The 16719-nt window shown below is 38.8% G+C and overlaps 1 protein-coding gene across 2 annotated transcripts in view; it reads left to right on the forward strand.

Moving 5' to 3' along the window:
- The window catches only part of PRKCI (protein kinase C iota), a 28533-nt gene extending 12784 nt beyond the window's left edge, over positions 1-15749 (forward strand). The window contains exons 4-18 of one of the 2 annotated variants that reach the window (XM_068144980.1): positions 861-911; positions 2085-2170; positions 3521-3661; positions 3816-3870; positions 4547-4605; positions 5002-5178; positions 6173-6270; positions 7258-7344; positions 7924-8059; positions 9035-9122; positions 10344-10469; positions 10560-10639; positions 11601-11690; positions 11992-12107; positions 13217-15749. In XM_068144980.1, the coding sequence (XP_068001081.1) occupies positions 861-911; positions 2085-2170; positions 3521-3661; positions 3816-3870; positions 4547-4605; positions 5002-5178; positions 6173-6270; positions 7258-7344; positions 7924-8059; positions 9035-9122; positions 10344-10469; positions 10560-10639; positions 11601-11690; positions 11992-12107; positions 13217-13304 (1478 nt within the window). In that variant the 3' untranslated portion in view covers positions 13305-15749. The remainder of the gene's footprint in view (positions 1-860; positions 912-2084; positions 2171-3520; positions 3662-3815; positions 3871-4546; positions 4606-5001; positions 5179-6172; positions 6271-7257; positions 7345-7923; positions 8060-9034; positions 9123-10343; positions 10470-10559; positions 10640-11600; positions 11691-11991; positions 12108-13216) is intronic. The other variant, XM_068144981.1, reaches the window with a different exon arrangement.
- Positions 15750-16719: the final 970 nt, after the last annotated feature.

A 16719-nucleotide genomic window follows, 5' to 3' on the forward strand; every position in this document is an offset into this window, starting at 1 on the left:
GACAGTTACTGAAAATAAATAAACTGGAAAATGCCTAATGTAGACAAGACCGCATGGAACTGTTAGAATGCTGCAATATAATAAATTTATAGTCAAGATGTCAGAATACCAACTGATGATTGTTCAGATGTGAAACCAGAATAATTACTTTTTCTAGTTAATTCCTTTAGGAAATAACTTGATTTATTTAGTGCCCCCACCCTCCTGCTCATGTGTATCACTGTTATGCCCAGCAAAAGGGCTAGAATGTGCCACAAGGATGATCGGAAGGCTGAAGCACCTCTCTTATGGAGATAGACTGAGTGAGTTGGGGCTATTCAGTCTGGAGGTGAGAAGGCTCCAATGAGACCTTATTGTGGCCTTCCAGTATCTGAAGGGGGTTTACAAAAAAGCCTGTGAGGGACTTTTTAGGGTGTCAGGTAGTGAGTGATAGGACTAGGGAATGGAGCAAAACTAGGAGTGGGTAGATTCGGACTGGATGTTAGGAAGAAGTTCTTCCCCATGAGGGTGGTGAGACACTGGGAACAGGTTGCCCAGGGAGGTGGTAGAAGCCTCATCCCTGGAGGTTTTGAAGGCCAGGCTGGATGTGGCTGTGAGCAACCTGCTCTAGTGTGATCTGTCCCTGCCCATGGCAGGGGGGTTGGAACTGGCTGATCCTTGAGGTCCTTTCCCACCCTGACAATTCTATGATTCTACAATTTGTGGCAGCTTTGAAGAGCTCACCTGCTCTTACACAAGGTTGTTTTAAAAGTAGTCTGTGCTGTCTCAGTAAAGGGTTGAATGCCTTTCAGAAGTATTGTATTAAACCAAAGACTTATTTTCTGTCCAAAATTAGTCACAAGTTAATATCTTTCTTGCAGTGTTTCCTTGTGTACCAGAACGGCCTGGCATGCCTTGTCCAGGAGAAGACAGTAAGTAGGCATTCTAGTTAAGAAGTACAAAAAAAATCAGCAATTCAAGTTGCCTGGTTCAGAAGAATTTGATATTCTTTGGTTTGGCATCCTACATGTAGGAGTATTAATAATGCACGTCACTACAAATTATTTTGAAGGAATAGAAAGTCTTGCTAAACTTGAATGTTGTTTGTCACTTCTGAATCATTGTTAATGAGCATTTCACATTCCTGTTAACTATTCATGTCACTCTGCTTTCCTTGCTTTTGCTTCTTCTATTGTGACAGTTTTTTTATCCTATTTCTGTCTTTTTGGTAGTTGCCAGATTGCTGGCTGAATAATGTGAACAAAGGCTTGTAACCAGTGGTAACTAATGGTAATGGCTGCTTGTCTCACCATTTAGAAATCTGTGTGTAATTCATTTTAAATTGATGATGTGTACTATCAGGAGTAGTCTCTGAAGACCTCCAAGTTATGTTAGCTAATGTACTAGGCCTGAAAGAGGTGATTTTTCCCTCTCTTGAAGTTTTGTGAGAGCATGTGTATGTTATGCACACACACCCCCCTCTGTCAGCCTGTTATCCAGCTCTCTGACACATGTAAACGTGCAGGCTTAGAAGTTAACTTTGGCAGTATAAGTAGTGCTGCTTTCTGAAAATATGAGGTTGTGGTCTGAATCAGAAATAGACTTGCAGCTTGGTGTGGTTTTGTATATTCTAGTTTTCAGTTTTGGGTCCTAACATGCCTCTAGTAATAAAACAAAAATCCAAACCAGTGGGAGCTGTGGATCTAAAGCACAAGAGGATTCCTGCAAGCAGCCTTATAAATTAGGGTGTGCTCCTTAAATTCACCTTCTTTCCTCTTTCCCCACAGCTCCTCCCCAAGTGTAGGTAAGGTAGGTGGATATTTTGCACATGAGGGTTTGTGGTACTTGGGCAGTTTCCCTTCTCTTGACTCGCTTTTCCTATTAACTCTGGAAGAGCAGAGTTAACTTAGAATTGGTCAGGATGTTCTACTTCGTTTTCTCCAGAATGAAAATAAAGATAATTAAAACCTGACTCTGCATTTCTGTAAAGTGCAGGAGTGAGAGCTGTACTCTGCAAATTGCTGTACACAGAGAGGTCCACGAGCAGATGTTGTAGTTGTGTGTTTTATATTTCTATGGATATAATCCTATGTTTTTCCTCTTAGAATCCATTTATCGCCGAGGCGCCCGCCGGTGGCGAAAGCTCTATTGTGCAAATGGTCACACTTTCCAAGCCAAACGATTTAACAGGGTGAGACACTTGTTGGGCACTTAACAACCACGGTACAGGGCTGTCTTGCTTTTGTAATTACTATGTCACTGCCTTGAAAAATGAGAAGGTAGTTTTATCCTCGTTTTTGTCATTCGTCCGTAGTATGTAGACTTCTGGTAACTCTGTAGTTCAAAGAAACTTCTTCATTGTTGAATTATCAGGAACTTAGAAAAAAGAAATAGAAAAATAAAGATATATTTTTTTTAAATATTAAAAAAAATCAGTTGGTTGCAATTCACGTTCTGAAATCATGTTATCACTTATATAAATGCTCCCTGTGCTCCCTTATAATCTTCCCAGAAAGCAAACTTGAACACTGGCACTGGATTGTTCAAAGTACTTTTTCAGTTCTTCAAGTTCTGGGAATAAAAAGGTCTGAACTTGCTTATGATGCACAGACTTTCTTTCCTCCTCCAATCCCCACAACTTTTAAGTCAAAAACTGTTTCTCCTTCTTGTGATGGCATGTAATCAACTGAAAATAACAAACCATTTGGAATATTTTCAAGAAGCGATGGTCAAATATAATCAGCTGAGGACCAAGAAGGCTACCTGCTGTGTTTAGAAAAAACAACAGCACAAAACAACCCCAAAATATTGGGAAAAGCCACGTTCCTTGACAGCTTCAGTGATCTTCCCTTCTTTTCTAAGCTGAGTGTGCTTAATGCCTGAGAATATCTCCACTAAACTTCATCTTGAGCATCTTTCATATCTAACTTCTGCTCTTTCTCCTCTCCTCTTTATTTTACCTCTTCCTTGTCAAAGGCTGTCAAGGCAGCATAGTTTCATCACTTACCACACTTGCTTTCATAGACAGCCTGTTTTCATGGATCTTTTGAGTTGTTTTGTGACTGTCCTTCAATGAGTGGTGATCTTCCTATTTCCTATTATTTGCTGGTTTATGTGATGAAGCTTTTGCTCTTTTGCCTTCCTCGGTATAAATATAAGGACTCATCTACACAGACAGGTGATGATACATGTAGCAATTTAGCTTGGTCATAGCAGCCTGATGATTTAGCTGCAACACTTGACCTGGAGTGGGCTCCTGCCTCTGTGTGTGGAAGAGACTGTGCCTGCACCTTTCCGTGTAGATGTGTGCCTTCTGTACTGCAGTTGCTGCTCACTGTTCAGTTGTAATTTTCGAGTTCCTGTGTATTGTATCTGCCTGTTTGTTCTTAAACTTTTCAGAGACTCTTGGTGTAGTGGCAAGTTCAGCAGGGATCTCTCTGGCCTCCTATCCTCTGTTTTTTGTTGATGAAAGTGTGGCTGAAAAGTTGTTTTTGTTGTTTAGTTTTGCTCTTTAATTGGTGGTGTTGATTTCTCATTCTAGAGAGCTCATTGCGCCATCTGCACGGACCGAATATGGGGCCTGGGTCGCCAGGGATATAAATGCATCAATTGCAAACTCCTTGTCCACAAGAAGTGTCATAAACTTGTCAATATCGAATGTGGCCGTCATACACTTCAGCCAGTAAGTAAAATTTAGTGGATTAGAGCAGTAACTGAATAATCAAGTTTAAAAGTAGCTAGATTATTCTCCTCAGGGATCTTAAATTTGATTTATTGTCTCAAATGTCTCTTATGCTTGGACAGCCCATTACAAAATTCCTTTTGCATATTTGCAGGAGCCAATAATGCCTATGGATCCATCATCAGTGCATTCAGATAATGTAGAATCAGGTAAAATCAATTTTTTTTTTTCTTTTTAAGTTGCTGAAAGATGAACTTTGAGTTTTAAATCAAAACAGAATAACTTTAAAATTCTCCTTTTTTTTTTTCCATCGAACGAGAAAAATAAGGCAGCTTTTTTTTTGCTAACGAGGCTGTAAATATTAAAAACCCCTCAATTTTACTTGTGTTTCTCTTATTTAAGAAACTTGGCTAAAAATGAAGATTTTAGGCTTTCAGTTATTTTTTTAATTATTTTTTTTCCCCACAATCAAGTGAGCTGTATACTTCAAATGCTTTGGTCAAAGCAAGTTTCCACTGGGTTGGTAGTCAGATTTGTTGTGAGCAATCAGAGTGACAGTCCTAACATTTGGAGGATCTGGATATAGACATTAAGTTTGAAAACCAAACCACTCTTCTGCACTAGATTCTCTGTATGTGGAGTCAAGATTAATCTGAAGAGCTCTCCAACCATGATTACAGTTTTGTATTAGCCGTAACTGATAATAATCAGTGGTGTACAAAAGAATTATTCTGATGTATTTGAAAGGAAAACCAACAATCACAACGGTTTTGAGTACTTTCAGTGGATGAATTTAAATTGTGTACCTCTGAGCTCATGTGAGGAAATTGTAAGGGAAAAGAAAATGTTGTTGTGTTGGTCTAACCATTTTTCTTGTACCTTTAGTGATTCCATACAATCCATCAAGTCATGAGAGCTTGGACCATGTCGGTGAAGAAAAAGAGGTAAAGTATCTTAACCATGCTAATTGTATCCAGAGATTTTAAAGCCTGTTTCAAGATTTTAGTAATTTTCCATGTCCCAAAGTCAAAGCATAAAGCACATTTGGATTCTTCACTTAGGTGTTTGCATATATGACTTGCTGGCTGTCTTACTTTGAACCTTGAGCTGAGATGTGCTTTGACTTAAAACTGGAGGAGTTTGGAATATTTCATTTGCTTCTCATCTGCCAAGTCCCCTCCTTTCCCCTCACATTCCTTTCCAGGACAGCACAGTTCTAGGAATAACAAACGTTAATTGAGTCAGTTGTTTATGTTAATTTTGCTGGTCAAAATGCTGACTCTTGCAGCTGTTACAGTTGGCAAGCCTGCTTACTAATTTCAAATTACCTTTATCAAAAGGCAATGAGCATTAGAGAAAGTGGCAAAGCTTCTTCCAGTCTGGGTCTTCAGGACTTTGACTTGCTCCGAGTTATAGGAAGAGGCAGTTACGCGAAGGTGCTGCTTGTCCGACTGAAGAAAACTGAACGCATTTATGCAATGAAAGTGGTGAAGAAAGAGCTCGTCAATGATGATGAGGTAGGCTAGGTTTTTATCAATAAAACAACTCTTCAGAATCTGCCACAAGGTAGGAACCAGGCTTCTGGCTCTGCAACACTAAAAAATTGTGTGGAGTTTCTTGTGCATGCTGTACTACAAAAGGTTCAGAAGACAGGTGAACCAGTTTTGAGGTCTCCACTGACAGCCTGGTAGCTCACAGCTGCCCTCCTGTGTCAGTGGTTTCTGTCATGAGCCTCATTTGCCTCTGTCTTCAGTCTTGTATTCATCAGCAGTGTCCCTGCAGTATTTAAGTAACTAAGCCTGGCTCACTTCATTAGTTTGGAGCAGTATTCGATGTATCTCCTATTATGTTGGCTTACTGAGCTGGGAAAGAAATGGGTGGTGTCAGATTTTCATATATTAAAGTTTGATTCGATTTTTTGTTTGGGTTTTTTTGGTGTGGTGTTTTGCGGTTTTTTTTTGTCACAAAGGAGAACTCACAAGGTTATGTTTATTGCTCTTTAAATCAAATTTCCATTTTAACAATTGTCTCTAGCTTATACGGTGATTAGTGGAAACTTGTCCAAAATTGCAGCATTAAACTGCAATGTTCCTGTTGTTGCTGAAGATTTTCCTTGTATTTATTTGGGCTATTCTGAAAAGACTTAAATGAATGTGGTTTGCTGTCCAAGAGCTTTTGCATTTATTTCTCATGTCTACCATTGATTTCTTCTGCATTTTCTAATGCTACTTCACATTTGTCTGCATCAGTTTATTTTTATGGATGAGTGGGTTGTTTTTCTTCATTCCCAAGTGTAGTTATACAATGAGACTCAAAGAACAGGGCACTCAAAATGCAGGGGGAAAAATTATTATGCTAAATTGTCTTCACATTGGAGAACTATATACTGTTTAATTTCTTGCAAGTAAAATGAAAATGGCAAAACACTTGAGTATCTTTCTGCTAATTGTCGTGAATACTTAAGCTAAGTAGTGCAACAATCCTGTTCTGAATGTCACTTTTCTTAAACAGGACATTGATTGGGTTCAGACTGAGAAACATGTCTTTGAACAGGCTTCAAATCATCCTTTTCTTGTTGGACTACACTCTTGCTTCCAGACAGAAAGCAGGTAAAAGTCATGAAATTATGAGAAGGGCTATTTAAAGCATTAAGTGTTACATAGGTGGCAACAGACTATGTTCTGTAAATCTTTGCAGCATTTTAAGGGCCAGATTCATCATCTTAGCTTTTCCTATTAGGAAGGTGATAAAGAATATAAAGTACTGGTAGGTGAAATGGAAAGGATTCTAGACAGGAACAGAAATACAGGTGACAGAATAAAAAGCTGAAGAATATAAAGTAGAAGACAGAACTCAGAATGGGAGGGGAAAATGTTTTAGGGAGAGAGAAATTAGAAATATTAAAAAAAGAGGAAATTTATCTCAAACTTGCATGGACTCTCTGAAGATGAGTCTCTGAGCAAGACTTAGAGAATAGTACCTGAATTTTGAAAAGGAAAACAGAGTAACAGAGATAAAAGTGATTCTTTTCCCATATATGTAAAACAAGAGATTGCAGTAGATTAATAAATACTGTAATAAATATTACTGTATAAAGTAATAGTTTGCAGTGCATGTAAAACATAGTTACTGTACATTTAAACAGCATCCTTGCTCTTTTGAAAAGGTAAAAAGCTAGTGGAAGAAAGTGAGAAGAGTATTTGTAACACACTAATAGCCCTAACCACAAACAAAGGAGATTAAAGGGACCAAGAAGAGAAAAGATTTTTTCCAATTGTTGGGTTTTTTTTGTTTTCATGTGTTGGCATAAAGACAGATGTCAATCTATTTGTATAGTCACATACTTACTAATGACAAGCAATACTTGTAATGGATCAGGAATTTGGGAAGGGTTAGCTTTAGTAGTTGAGGAATTTTTCTAGAGAAACTTTGTATACTTGATTTTTAACTGGAAATTTATTGAAAGGGAGGGAAAATGGTGAAATGAAAGAGATAGGAGGAGCTGAATTGACATCATTCAGTCACAGACCTAGAACATCTCAAATCTCTTGCAGCCTTGTTTGCAATTATGTTTAACAAACTCCTCTGTCTTTCAGGTTATTCTTTGTTATAGAGTACGTAAATGGAGGAGATCTAATGTTTCATATGCAGAGACAGAGAAAGCTGCCAGAGGAGCATGCCAGGTATGTCTAATTCCATATTGCTTGCATCAAACCAGTTGATTTTCTGGCACAGTGCAGAGATGCAGAGATTATGATGATGAGCTAGCAAATCCTCTCCAGATGTTCAGGATTTCAGAAACATGAAACTGCTTCCTCACTTCAGTTCTGCAAGCTACCACATTTTTGTTTCAAGGAGGGGCTGTAATAGGTATTGTTTGTATTAGCAGTACCCTGAATGACTCCAGTCCAATTCTGATTTTTTTTTTTTTTCCCCTAGAAAAACACTGTTGTGTTATATTTTTTTTAACTGTCTAATGATATCAATGTGTTTTTCATACAACAACCACTACCAGCTGTCCAGGCAAATGCTGAGTTCTTGGTGCATATGCTTCATCTCAGATGGTGAGATGCAAGGGAAGATTTCAGCAGACATTAATATTAATTTTTTTTATGTGACTGTGGATTATCCACAACTTGTCCACTTCTGATGAAAAGTAAAAGAATACATGGGATTATCATCTTTAAATAATCATACCACCAAGACACTGTGGTTTGGGTTTGATTACTTGAGTAATTAATGTCTCTTTCTTTCTACATTAGGTTCTATTCTGCTGAAATCAGTCTAGCATTGAACTATTTACATGAACGAGGAATAATCTACAGAGATTTAAAACTGGACAATGTGCTGCTAGATTCTGAAGGGCATATTAAACTCACAGATTATGGCATGTGCAAGGTAAGAGCTAGTTCCTTGCTAATCAGTAAAATCAACAATGAAGGAATTGTCATAAATTGAAAGATTAAAAACGTGAGAGGTCAAGGTATGAAGTTGTGCACAGTGCAGACAGCTCTATATCTGTTTCACTTCTACAAATGGAGAGAAGAAAAAGGAATGCCAAAGTGCACTGACTACATAAATACATAGTCTGTTTTTATAGAGCTGCTCTATCACCCTGACTGGGAGGGGTAGGCTGAGAGAGTTAAGACAGCTTGATTTCAAAAGGAGCAAGAGGCTGAAATACATCAGCCACATGTGGATTCTGTGACACTTCCCATTTTCTCCAGAAAAATCTTTGTCACGACAAAGACACTGAAGCACTAATTTGACTTTGCCATGGAATTGCCATTATGCTGATCTCTTAAAATTGTTTTAAATGCTGTAATTTTGACTGAGCAATGGGAAAGCATAACATTATACAGATCAGAAGGGGCCTCAGGAGGTCTAATCCACCCTCTGGCTCAAAGCAGGGTTAAGCTATAATGTCAGACCAGGTTACTAAGGGTTTTTTTTCCAGTTTGGTCAAAGGACTCACAAGGATGAAGACTGAAAACTCCTCCCATTCTTCATCCCGTGCTCTTGTCTGTAAAGCTTGTCTCTGTGCATTGCAGCACTTTGGTCATGTAAGCTTGTGCTTCAGTTACTCACATTTTCTTATCATTGGAGATGTGATGAAGCTTATTAGCTAAAAAGCTGAAGATGTCAGCAGTAGGTGTGTGTCATCCTCTTGAGATGTTATATGCAACCTACTTCGGTTTCTTCTGGAACAACTAGCGGTTCATGTTCATTTACGTGCAGATTTAAGTATAGTTTTATTGAAACAAAAGGAATTTTTTCAGGACCCTTCAGTCAATTCAAAATAAAATCCTTAGCAGTGGGGGATCTTTGGCTAACTGAAGTATTTTTTTCCCCATTTTTTTTTTTTTCTCACAGGAGGGTCTGAGGCCTGGAGACACAACCAGCACGTTCTGTGGAACACCAAACTACATTGCACCTGAAATTCTCCGGGGAGAGGATTATGGTAAACTGATATTGTCACTGCTATCATGTAACTTTCACCTTGACTCTTGCTACTTTTCTAATGCTAAACAACTCAAGTATAAATGTCCATTAGACACGTGATCAGTCTAAATCAGCATCCACTCAGAAAAAGTAAGTCTTTCAAAGGAAGAGCAGAAAACACCACCCCAAGCAAAGGAGATACCCTGCCTTCTTCATTATTGTTGTTGTTTATAACTGGTTTAGATACTACTAACAATATAGTTGCAGTCTTGATTTGTGTGCAGATTTGGAGCTTTGTATTTGGCAGCAATGACAGTATTAGATACAGATGTCACTGCAAAGGGCCTAGGTAGTAGACATCCCTTTCACAAATCTCAGTATTAAAAATGAAATTATCTATGCAATTGCTTGTTCAGGATGTCCACAAGATTCCTGAAACAAGAGATGTAAGAGGGTAAAGAAGGCTTGCTGCGTTTGTTTCCTGTTACTTGTCCTTTCTTCCTAAGCTTCTAGTACTGTCCCAAGTAGATCATAGAATTGTCAGGGTTGGAAGGAACCTCAGGGTTCATCTAGTTCCAACCCCCCTGCCATGGGCAGGGACACCTCATACTAGATCACATTGCTCAGAGCCCTGACCAGCCTGGCCTTAAAAACTTCCAGGGATGTATCTTTGATGACTTTGCTTCCCTTAAGATTTTAACAAGTTCTACAATTAGTTCCTATTAGGAAAAAAAAAAAAAATAATTCTACCATCTTACTTGTCTCTTTTGGACAAACTTTTTGGGCCAACCAGACTGTATCAGTCCCAGTCTAGCTACAGGAATCTCTCTTTCTTTAGCAGTGATATCAGAACAGATATGCTTAGCTCCATAAATTACTGTCTTGCTACTATTAAGAATTGCACACTTCCTCCCTGTCCTTATCTCCTGCCATGGATAATGCACTGTTAGTAATGACTAGGCTTAAATATTATCTAAAACTTTATTAAGGTCCTAATACCAACCTTCAAACTTCTTGTATTGCCTTCTCTTTGCCCAGCATGCCCTCCAGTTGTGCCCATAATGCACCCAGTAATGTGGAGAGCAATTGTTGCCTCTCCTTTGTCCAGACAGTCAGAAAGCCTGACAATACTTACAGTTTTGAACTTTTATTTTTTCCTTAAGGAGTGTTTTTAGCCCCAAAAGTGCTGCTATTTCTACTCCAAAATATTTCCAGTGGTGTTTTCTCCTTTGAATTCTAGGCTTCAGTGTGGACTGGTGGGCGCTTGGTGTCCTCATGTTTGAAATGATGGCAGGCCGGTCACCATTTGATATTGTTGGCAGTTCTGACAACCCTGATCAGAACACAGAAGATTATCTTTTCCAAGGTAAGTTCCACAAGTGTTCCTTGTGTTTCTGCTTGCCTTTAATTCACCTGTAAAGATGGAAGGGCTGATATGAACCTTGTTTTCTTGCAGTAATTTTGGAAAAACAGATCCGAATTCCCCGATCCCTTTCTGTTAAAGCAGCAGGTGTGCTAAAGAGCTTCCTTAATAAGGTAAGAGCTAGAGGGGACTATTTAAGACTTCTCAGGAGTGGCTGGTTTTGTTAAAACCTCTTGACTAATTGATGTGTAGCAGACATACTTTAACTGCCATATACCAAAACAGGGTAGAAATGGTGTGAGCCTAAAGCAGATTCAGTGGGACTGAGGGGGACCTATTCTAGATGTTTGTCTTAAAATATGAAGCTCCAGGCTCTGAGCTTGCAATCAGGAGTAAGTTTCGGCTTGAAAGGCATAGAAAAGCTCCAAATGATTTCTTTAATCTGGGGAATTAGACTAATTTACCAGATTTATGTTGTTCCTTAAAGAGAAGCTTAGTAAATCATCTGACAACTGCTGATGACTTCATTCAGGGAAATGCAGAGGCAGCATACACTGACTGACTGCTGGCTAACCAGCCTGAGTGGCCAAAGGTTCCTGTGTGGGCTAGTCTAAGCACCTGCTGGCCTTTATTGAGCAAGTGTTAGGTGAGTGGGGAGAAAAAGGTACAGGAGAACAACACTGCTTCTGTTGTAGCTCCTTGGTAGTGTGTGCATGGATGCATAATAGTACATGGATATGGAATTAATTGTCATGTTAAAGTAACTTTTCCACCATACTTATCAGAAACCTGCAGTTACTATCCCAAAGCGATTGCCTGGCAGTCAGTCTGCTCAGGGAGGGAAAGAATGAAACTCATTTGTAAACTAACCAGGTTTGGTCTGAAACACATGTACCATTTAAACATTTCTCAATAAAAAAGAAAGGTGGCATGGTTATTTGTATAAAATTGCAGTAAAGGCTTCCATATATCCATGCCTGTTTCAGTCAATAAATTGTGTCAGTTTCCAAAACCAAAAGGTAATGCTAACTTAGTTCTTCCATGTCTCTTGTAACTCTGGTGTTGCTTTTCTCATGGACTTTGTGACACTTGTATTTTATTCACCCATTTAGAAATACTTTGTTCCTTGTGCAGGATCCAAAGGAACGTTTAGGCTGCCATCCTCAAACAGGATTTGCAGACATCCAGGGACATCCATTCTTTCGCAACGTTGACTGGGATCTGGTATGTCAGTGCCGGCTGGCTGAATTTACTGTCTTTGTATACAGGGAGGGCTTGACAACTTGTTTTGAGCATGAGAAATTATGTGAAAACATCAACATCTTTAAGCTCTTAATTTATGATGTACCATAATGACAACACATAATCATGGAACCCTTTTTTACACACAGTAAGTACAGCAGATGAATAGAATGATTGTAGAAGGGTATACAAAAGAAACTTAATAGTAACTTTCAGCCTTGATTAAAAATAATTCAGTAGGTCATAACTTATTCTTGGTGTCACTAAGTGCATTTATTCTTAGATGGAGCAGAAGCAAGTGGTGCCTCCATTTAAACCAAATATATCTGGAGAATTTGGTCTGGACAACTTTGATTCCCAATTCACCAATGAACCTGTGCAGCTCACTCCAGATGATGAGTAAGTAACACCGAATTTAGGAAGCTCTATTGAGTCAGTGAAGGAGGTAAAACTTCATTCAGTAGCTGCAGCTGTAATACACAGAATATATACATAAAGCAGTAAATAACATTTTCTAGTGTTAGTTTGGAGTAATTTTGTTATATGTCCTCATGGCAGACTTAGTATGGCCGGATTAAGTGTTGTACTCTGGCCTGATGTGAAAATCAGCTAATAGTGGGAAGGTTACTATAAAGAGCCTTAGTTCAGGGAAAGATGATCAAGTACTGTTTTTTACAAGTTTTAGTGGTATCCCCTGTAAGTAATGTGGAATAAAAACCTGTTTTGTCAAGTGGTTTATTTTTGCATTACCTTAACCCATGATATTTCTAGAATTTAGATTGGATTTACCTTGGGTGTGCTGAGCAAGAGAAGATGCTTTGTTTGGCTTGTTGGGTATTTTAAATTGTTAGTAGTTGAGTGAGATTGCGCTGAGCCTTGATAAAATGAATGCTGCTGCATTTGATTTTGGTTATGGGCTTGTGGTTCCTTCCTCCTGAAGGACCCTGATGTGGGATGAGGAGGGAAGGGCCTTTCTAGTTTGACTCAGCCACTGCTGTTTGCATTTCAGTAATTTTTCTAGGGCTTTATATAAAGTTTGTGCAGCAGATAAACACAAACAGTGACTATTAAATTAGGTCTGAGATCTGATGTCTTTTGTTCCTTTGTAAATACCGAAAGTCCAAATACAGCTTGGAAAAGTTGCTGATGCAGGTGCAGTATCTTATCACATCCTAATGTTTTTAGTTTTTTTACAAACTGACTGTTTTGGGAAAGTTTTAAAACTGCAAACGTGGCAGATTGCTTTGTGGGGAGAACAGATGCCTGGGAGCAGCCCAGCCACTACTCCTGAGTGTTTCTGTGTTACCATTTCAGGGGCTAGAAAAAAATGAGTGGTAATTGTGAGGATAGAAAGGGACTAAAAAGTGAAGGAGAATGTTTTCAGTTGCAATCTGGTGTACAGGGCTAAATTTTAAGACCAACTCCCAGTTACTATTGTTACCTTTTGAATTTGCTGAACTAATGCCTTTTTTTTGTTGTTTTTGCTTGTTTTGTTTTAATCTTTATAGTGATATCGTGAAGAAGATTGATCAGTCTGAATTTGAAGGCTTTGAATATATAAATCCTCTTTTGATGTCAGCTGAGGAATGTGTCTGAATTCTCCATACCTGGACTGTGCCAATTGTTGCTCTGTTTGTTTCTGCATGGATAAACGTCTCTTCATTTGGATGCACTTGCGTAAAACGAGTAACGGAACGTCTTACCCTTGCCACCCAGTGTAAATTACTCACTGATTTTGCTTTTTGTATCGTCATCCAGGACAGTTGTCATGCTTCAACCTTCGTCTGCAACATGTAAAACGTTAAACTTTCCAACAGTTTTGCCAAACTTGAGTTTTAATATAGGAGTTGGTCTCTGGGGCTTCTGACTCAACAACGGGGTCTGGCTGTAGAACTGCCAATGTTCTGATAGTTTGGTTTTTTTCTTCTTGCTTTAAGAAGAAAAATTACATTAGGAGGAGTGATCAAATATTGTTAAAGGACCTCCATTTTCCCAGCAAGATTACTTCTGTAGTTCTAAAGTCTCTAAACATCTGAGTTCTCTGTTGTCCTTACACTTGTTAGAGCTATGTTACTGCCCCTCAGCCTGAAATGACAGCAAGGAGAGCAGATTATTAAAGTGAATGGCTGCTTTCAAAGAGTATATTGATCTTATCCAAAAGGAGATGATCAGTTTAATGGAATCAATAGACCTTGCTCCAAAATTCTGCCCTAGGAACTTACCACTTGTATGCAGAGTGCCTTTCTGAGCCTGTCCCTGCAGCAAGGTATCAAAGTATCAATTTAGATAAATGGAATTTAATTAATACTTAAATTAAAATCTGTCATTTAGCAGTAATGGGCAGCTAATATTGAGGGATGTAGAGCCTCTCACACCTATTTGTTGCTTTTACACTTGCTGTCTGAACTGTATCAGAACTGCATGTGTTACAGCCATGACCTCAGCAAGGGCATTTGTTTCCTTTTTGTTGTTGTTTTTTAACCTTACTGCCATACTGTTGGAAATGCCAGTGGAAAAAGCACAACCTAGCTAAAAATAGGTGCTGGCCACAATGACTCCCTTAACTTCTCTGCTTGCAGGTGGTGATAGGTAATCACCATCAAACCTTAAATGTCGGTAGTAGACTTCAAGTTCATAATAAAACAGTTGGAATTAATGGAAACAACACTTCAAGTAGGACTTTGGGGAGGTAATGATTGTTACATTTCATGTTAGTGAACAGTGTAATATACAGCACAGATAATTCTTATTTTAATGTTTAAGAAATAGTTTGGAATGTCTTAGGCAGAAGAAATGCCAAATGTACCACTTGTCTTTTTTTATTATTATTTTTGGGAAAAGGGATTAAGAGACATTGAAGAGAAGATTCATAAGGAAGAGCTGTAAGGCAAGCTAAGCATTACTGAAAGCAGATCTAAGTGTCTGTAAGCACAAGTTAGCAAACCTTATCGAAGCTTTCAAGACGACTTCTGCTTGGTCAGTGTCTCTCCTTGCAAAAGCCTTGTATGGCAACACTAAACTTGTAGCACAAATATCCCAGTGTATATTTTCACTTACCTGTTAGCTTCAAGAAGAGAGACTGCACAAACACAGTGGTGTGGTGTTTCATTCCAGTGTTTTCTTTGCCACATGAATAAGGAGCTCTTAAGTGTTGGGTTGACTTTTCAGAACTGGGAAGGGATTGCAGGGGCCTTGGTTTCAGGGAAGCACTGAACTTCTACACGATTTAAAATCAAGTTCCCTTAAACCCTAGTTGTGTATTTTCAAATGTGACATATCAGAGTAAGCCTAACTGAAGAGCAGCTCACAACTTCAGCACACTTAATTCACATCAAGTCAACTGCTTCCAGGCAGTTTCAAAATTGTCATTGTTTAGCCTCTGATTTCTGCACCCACATGGCTTAGTTTAGATGTCAGGACCTAACTGATACTAAACTTGGAAGTTATTTAAAGCAGACAAGAAAAGCCTTGTCTCTACAGTGGCTTATTACTAAGTAAAATGGCTTTATGTAAAGAAGGCCATTTCTGTGGTTCATCACAGGAGAAAAGAGTAAAATGCTGTCTTTTGTCCTTAAAGCAAAAATTAATTTTTTTTAACAGATGTCACAGAAAAGATACTTTTTACATATCATTCTTTATATAACAAGAATGTTGCTATGTGACAAATACCTGAAATTACTGTAAATCCATTTTTTAACATTGATTTTTCTCCAAAGTGCCATGATATTAACAGGGGTTTTTTTTGCCATTGTTAAGCATATAGCAGCTGTCATTATAAATATTCAGAAGGGACATTGAGTGTAACCAGTCCAGTGCAGTAGGCTTTGCCTTTCAGAGAAAGTGTTTGCATCAGAAGCATGATGTATTTATGTGGAGTAACCTCCTTTTTGTATACAAGTTGGATTCTTATGGGTGCTCTGCTAGTTAATATTGTCACTACTGTTTTCCTATTTCATATGGAATATGGTCTTGAACGTTGTTGTGTAGCCATTTCCTTTATTTGTGCACACTTTTTACTTTAAATAAAACATTTCTCTTAGGCCTCTGTGTGTTAACCTCTAAAACAAACACTGTGAAATGCTGGGGTTTGCTTGGCATTGTTGCCTGACCTTTAAATAGCCAGGTCTTACAGGAGTGTTGTACTGATATTATAATCTTCTCTAGAATATAGTACTGGGATAGAGAACGGCACCCTAAGAAACACTTCTCTCTGGCTGTGCTCACCAAGTGTGTCCTAGAATAGAGATTTCTCCAGTGTGCTTCACTGGCTTAGATTCATCATGCCCTATGAAGGAAAAGCATCCTTGTAGGTTCTGTCTTTGGTTCCAGCAGCACTGATGAAACAAAGAAAGTAGTGAGGCTTCAGTCAGCAGTGCAGATACAGAGTAAAATACAAAATGCTCTTCCAGCTTGCTCGACCAAGGACCTCTTTCAGCTGTGACTTCTAAGGCATCATCTCAGCTGCCAGAGCTGGGGATGTGGAGTTCAGAGCAGCGCACTCATCTGCTGCGCTTACTTCTGCATGATTTCTTTCTTTGTTTCTTCACCTCCTCCCCTGCATTCTCTTAGATTTCTCTCACAGACAGCAAGAGCTCTTACATTGTACCCTGCTGCAAATGCAGTGCTTTAATACCTCTGTATTTCACTATCTGTGTATCTTTGTTTTAAAAGAGATTTCCTGTTGAGATCTGGCTTGTTATTGAAAGTGTGTATTGCAGTCCTAGGCGAACACTGCAGATGGCTGCATATCTTAAATGCCTAACCTCCCCCCACGCACGCTTCTTGTTTCTGTTCAGTTTGGTGGCCAACTGCTCTCGCCTCAGTCTGAGCAATTGTTTGTGTTAAGACACTATAAAAGAAATTAATAGCTTGTATAATATATATATACACACACTTGATACCTTAACTGTGAAACATGCATCCTGGCTTCCTCATGGACAGCAGTTTAAGGAAGGAAGGTGTCTGAAGCTGCCTACAAATTAATGCTTCCCTGGGAGGAGGGGGGTGGGGT

The sequence above is a fragment of the Melanerpes formicivorus genome, unplaced genomic scaffold (assembly GCF_026170545.1).
Source record: "Melanerpes formicivorus ecotype bairdi unplaced genomic scaffold, bMelFor1.0.p_v2 SCAF_12, whole genome shotgun sequence".
NCBI classification, from domain to species: Eukaryota; Metazoa; Chordata; class Aves; order Piciformes; family Picidae; genus Melanerpes; species Melanerpes formicivorus.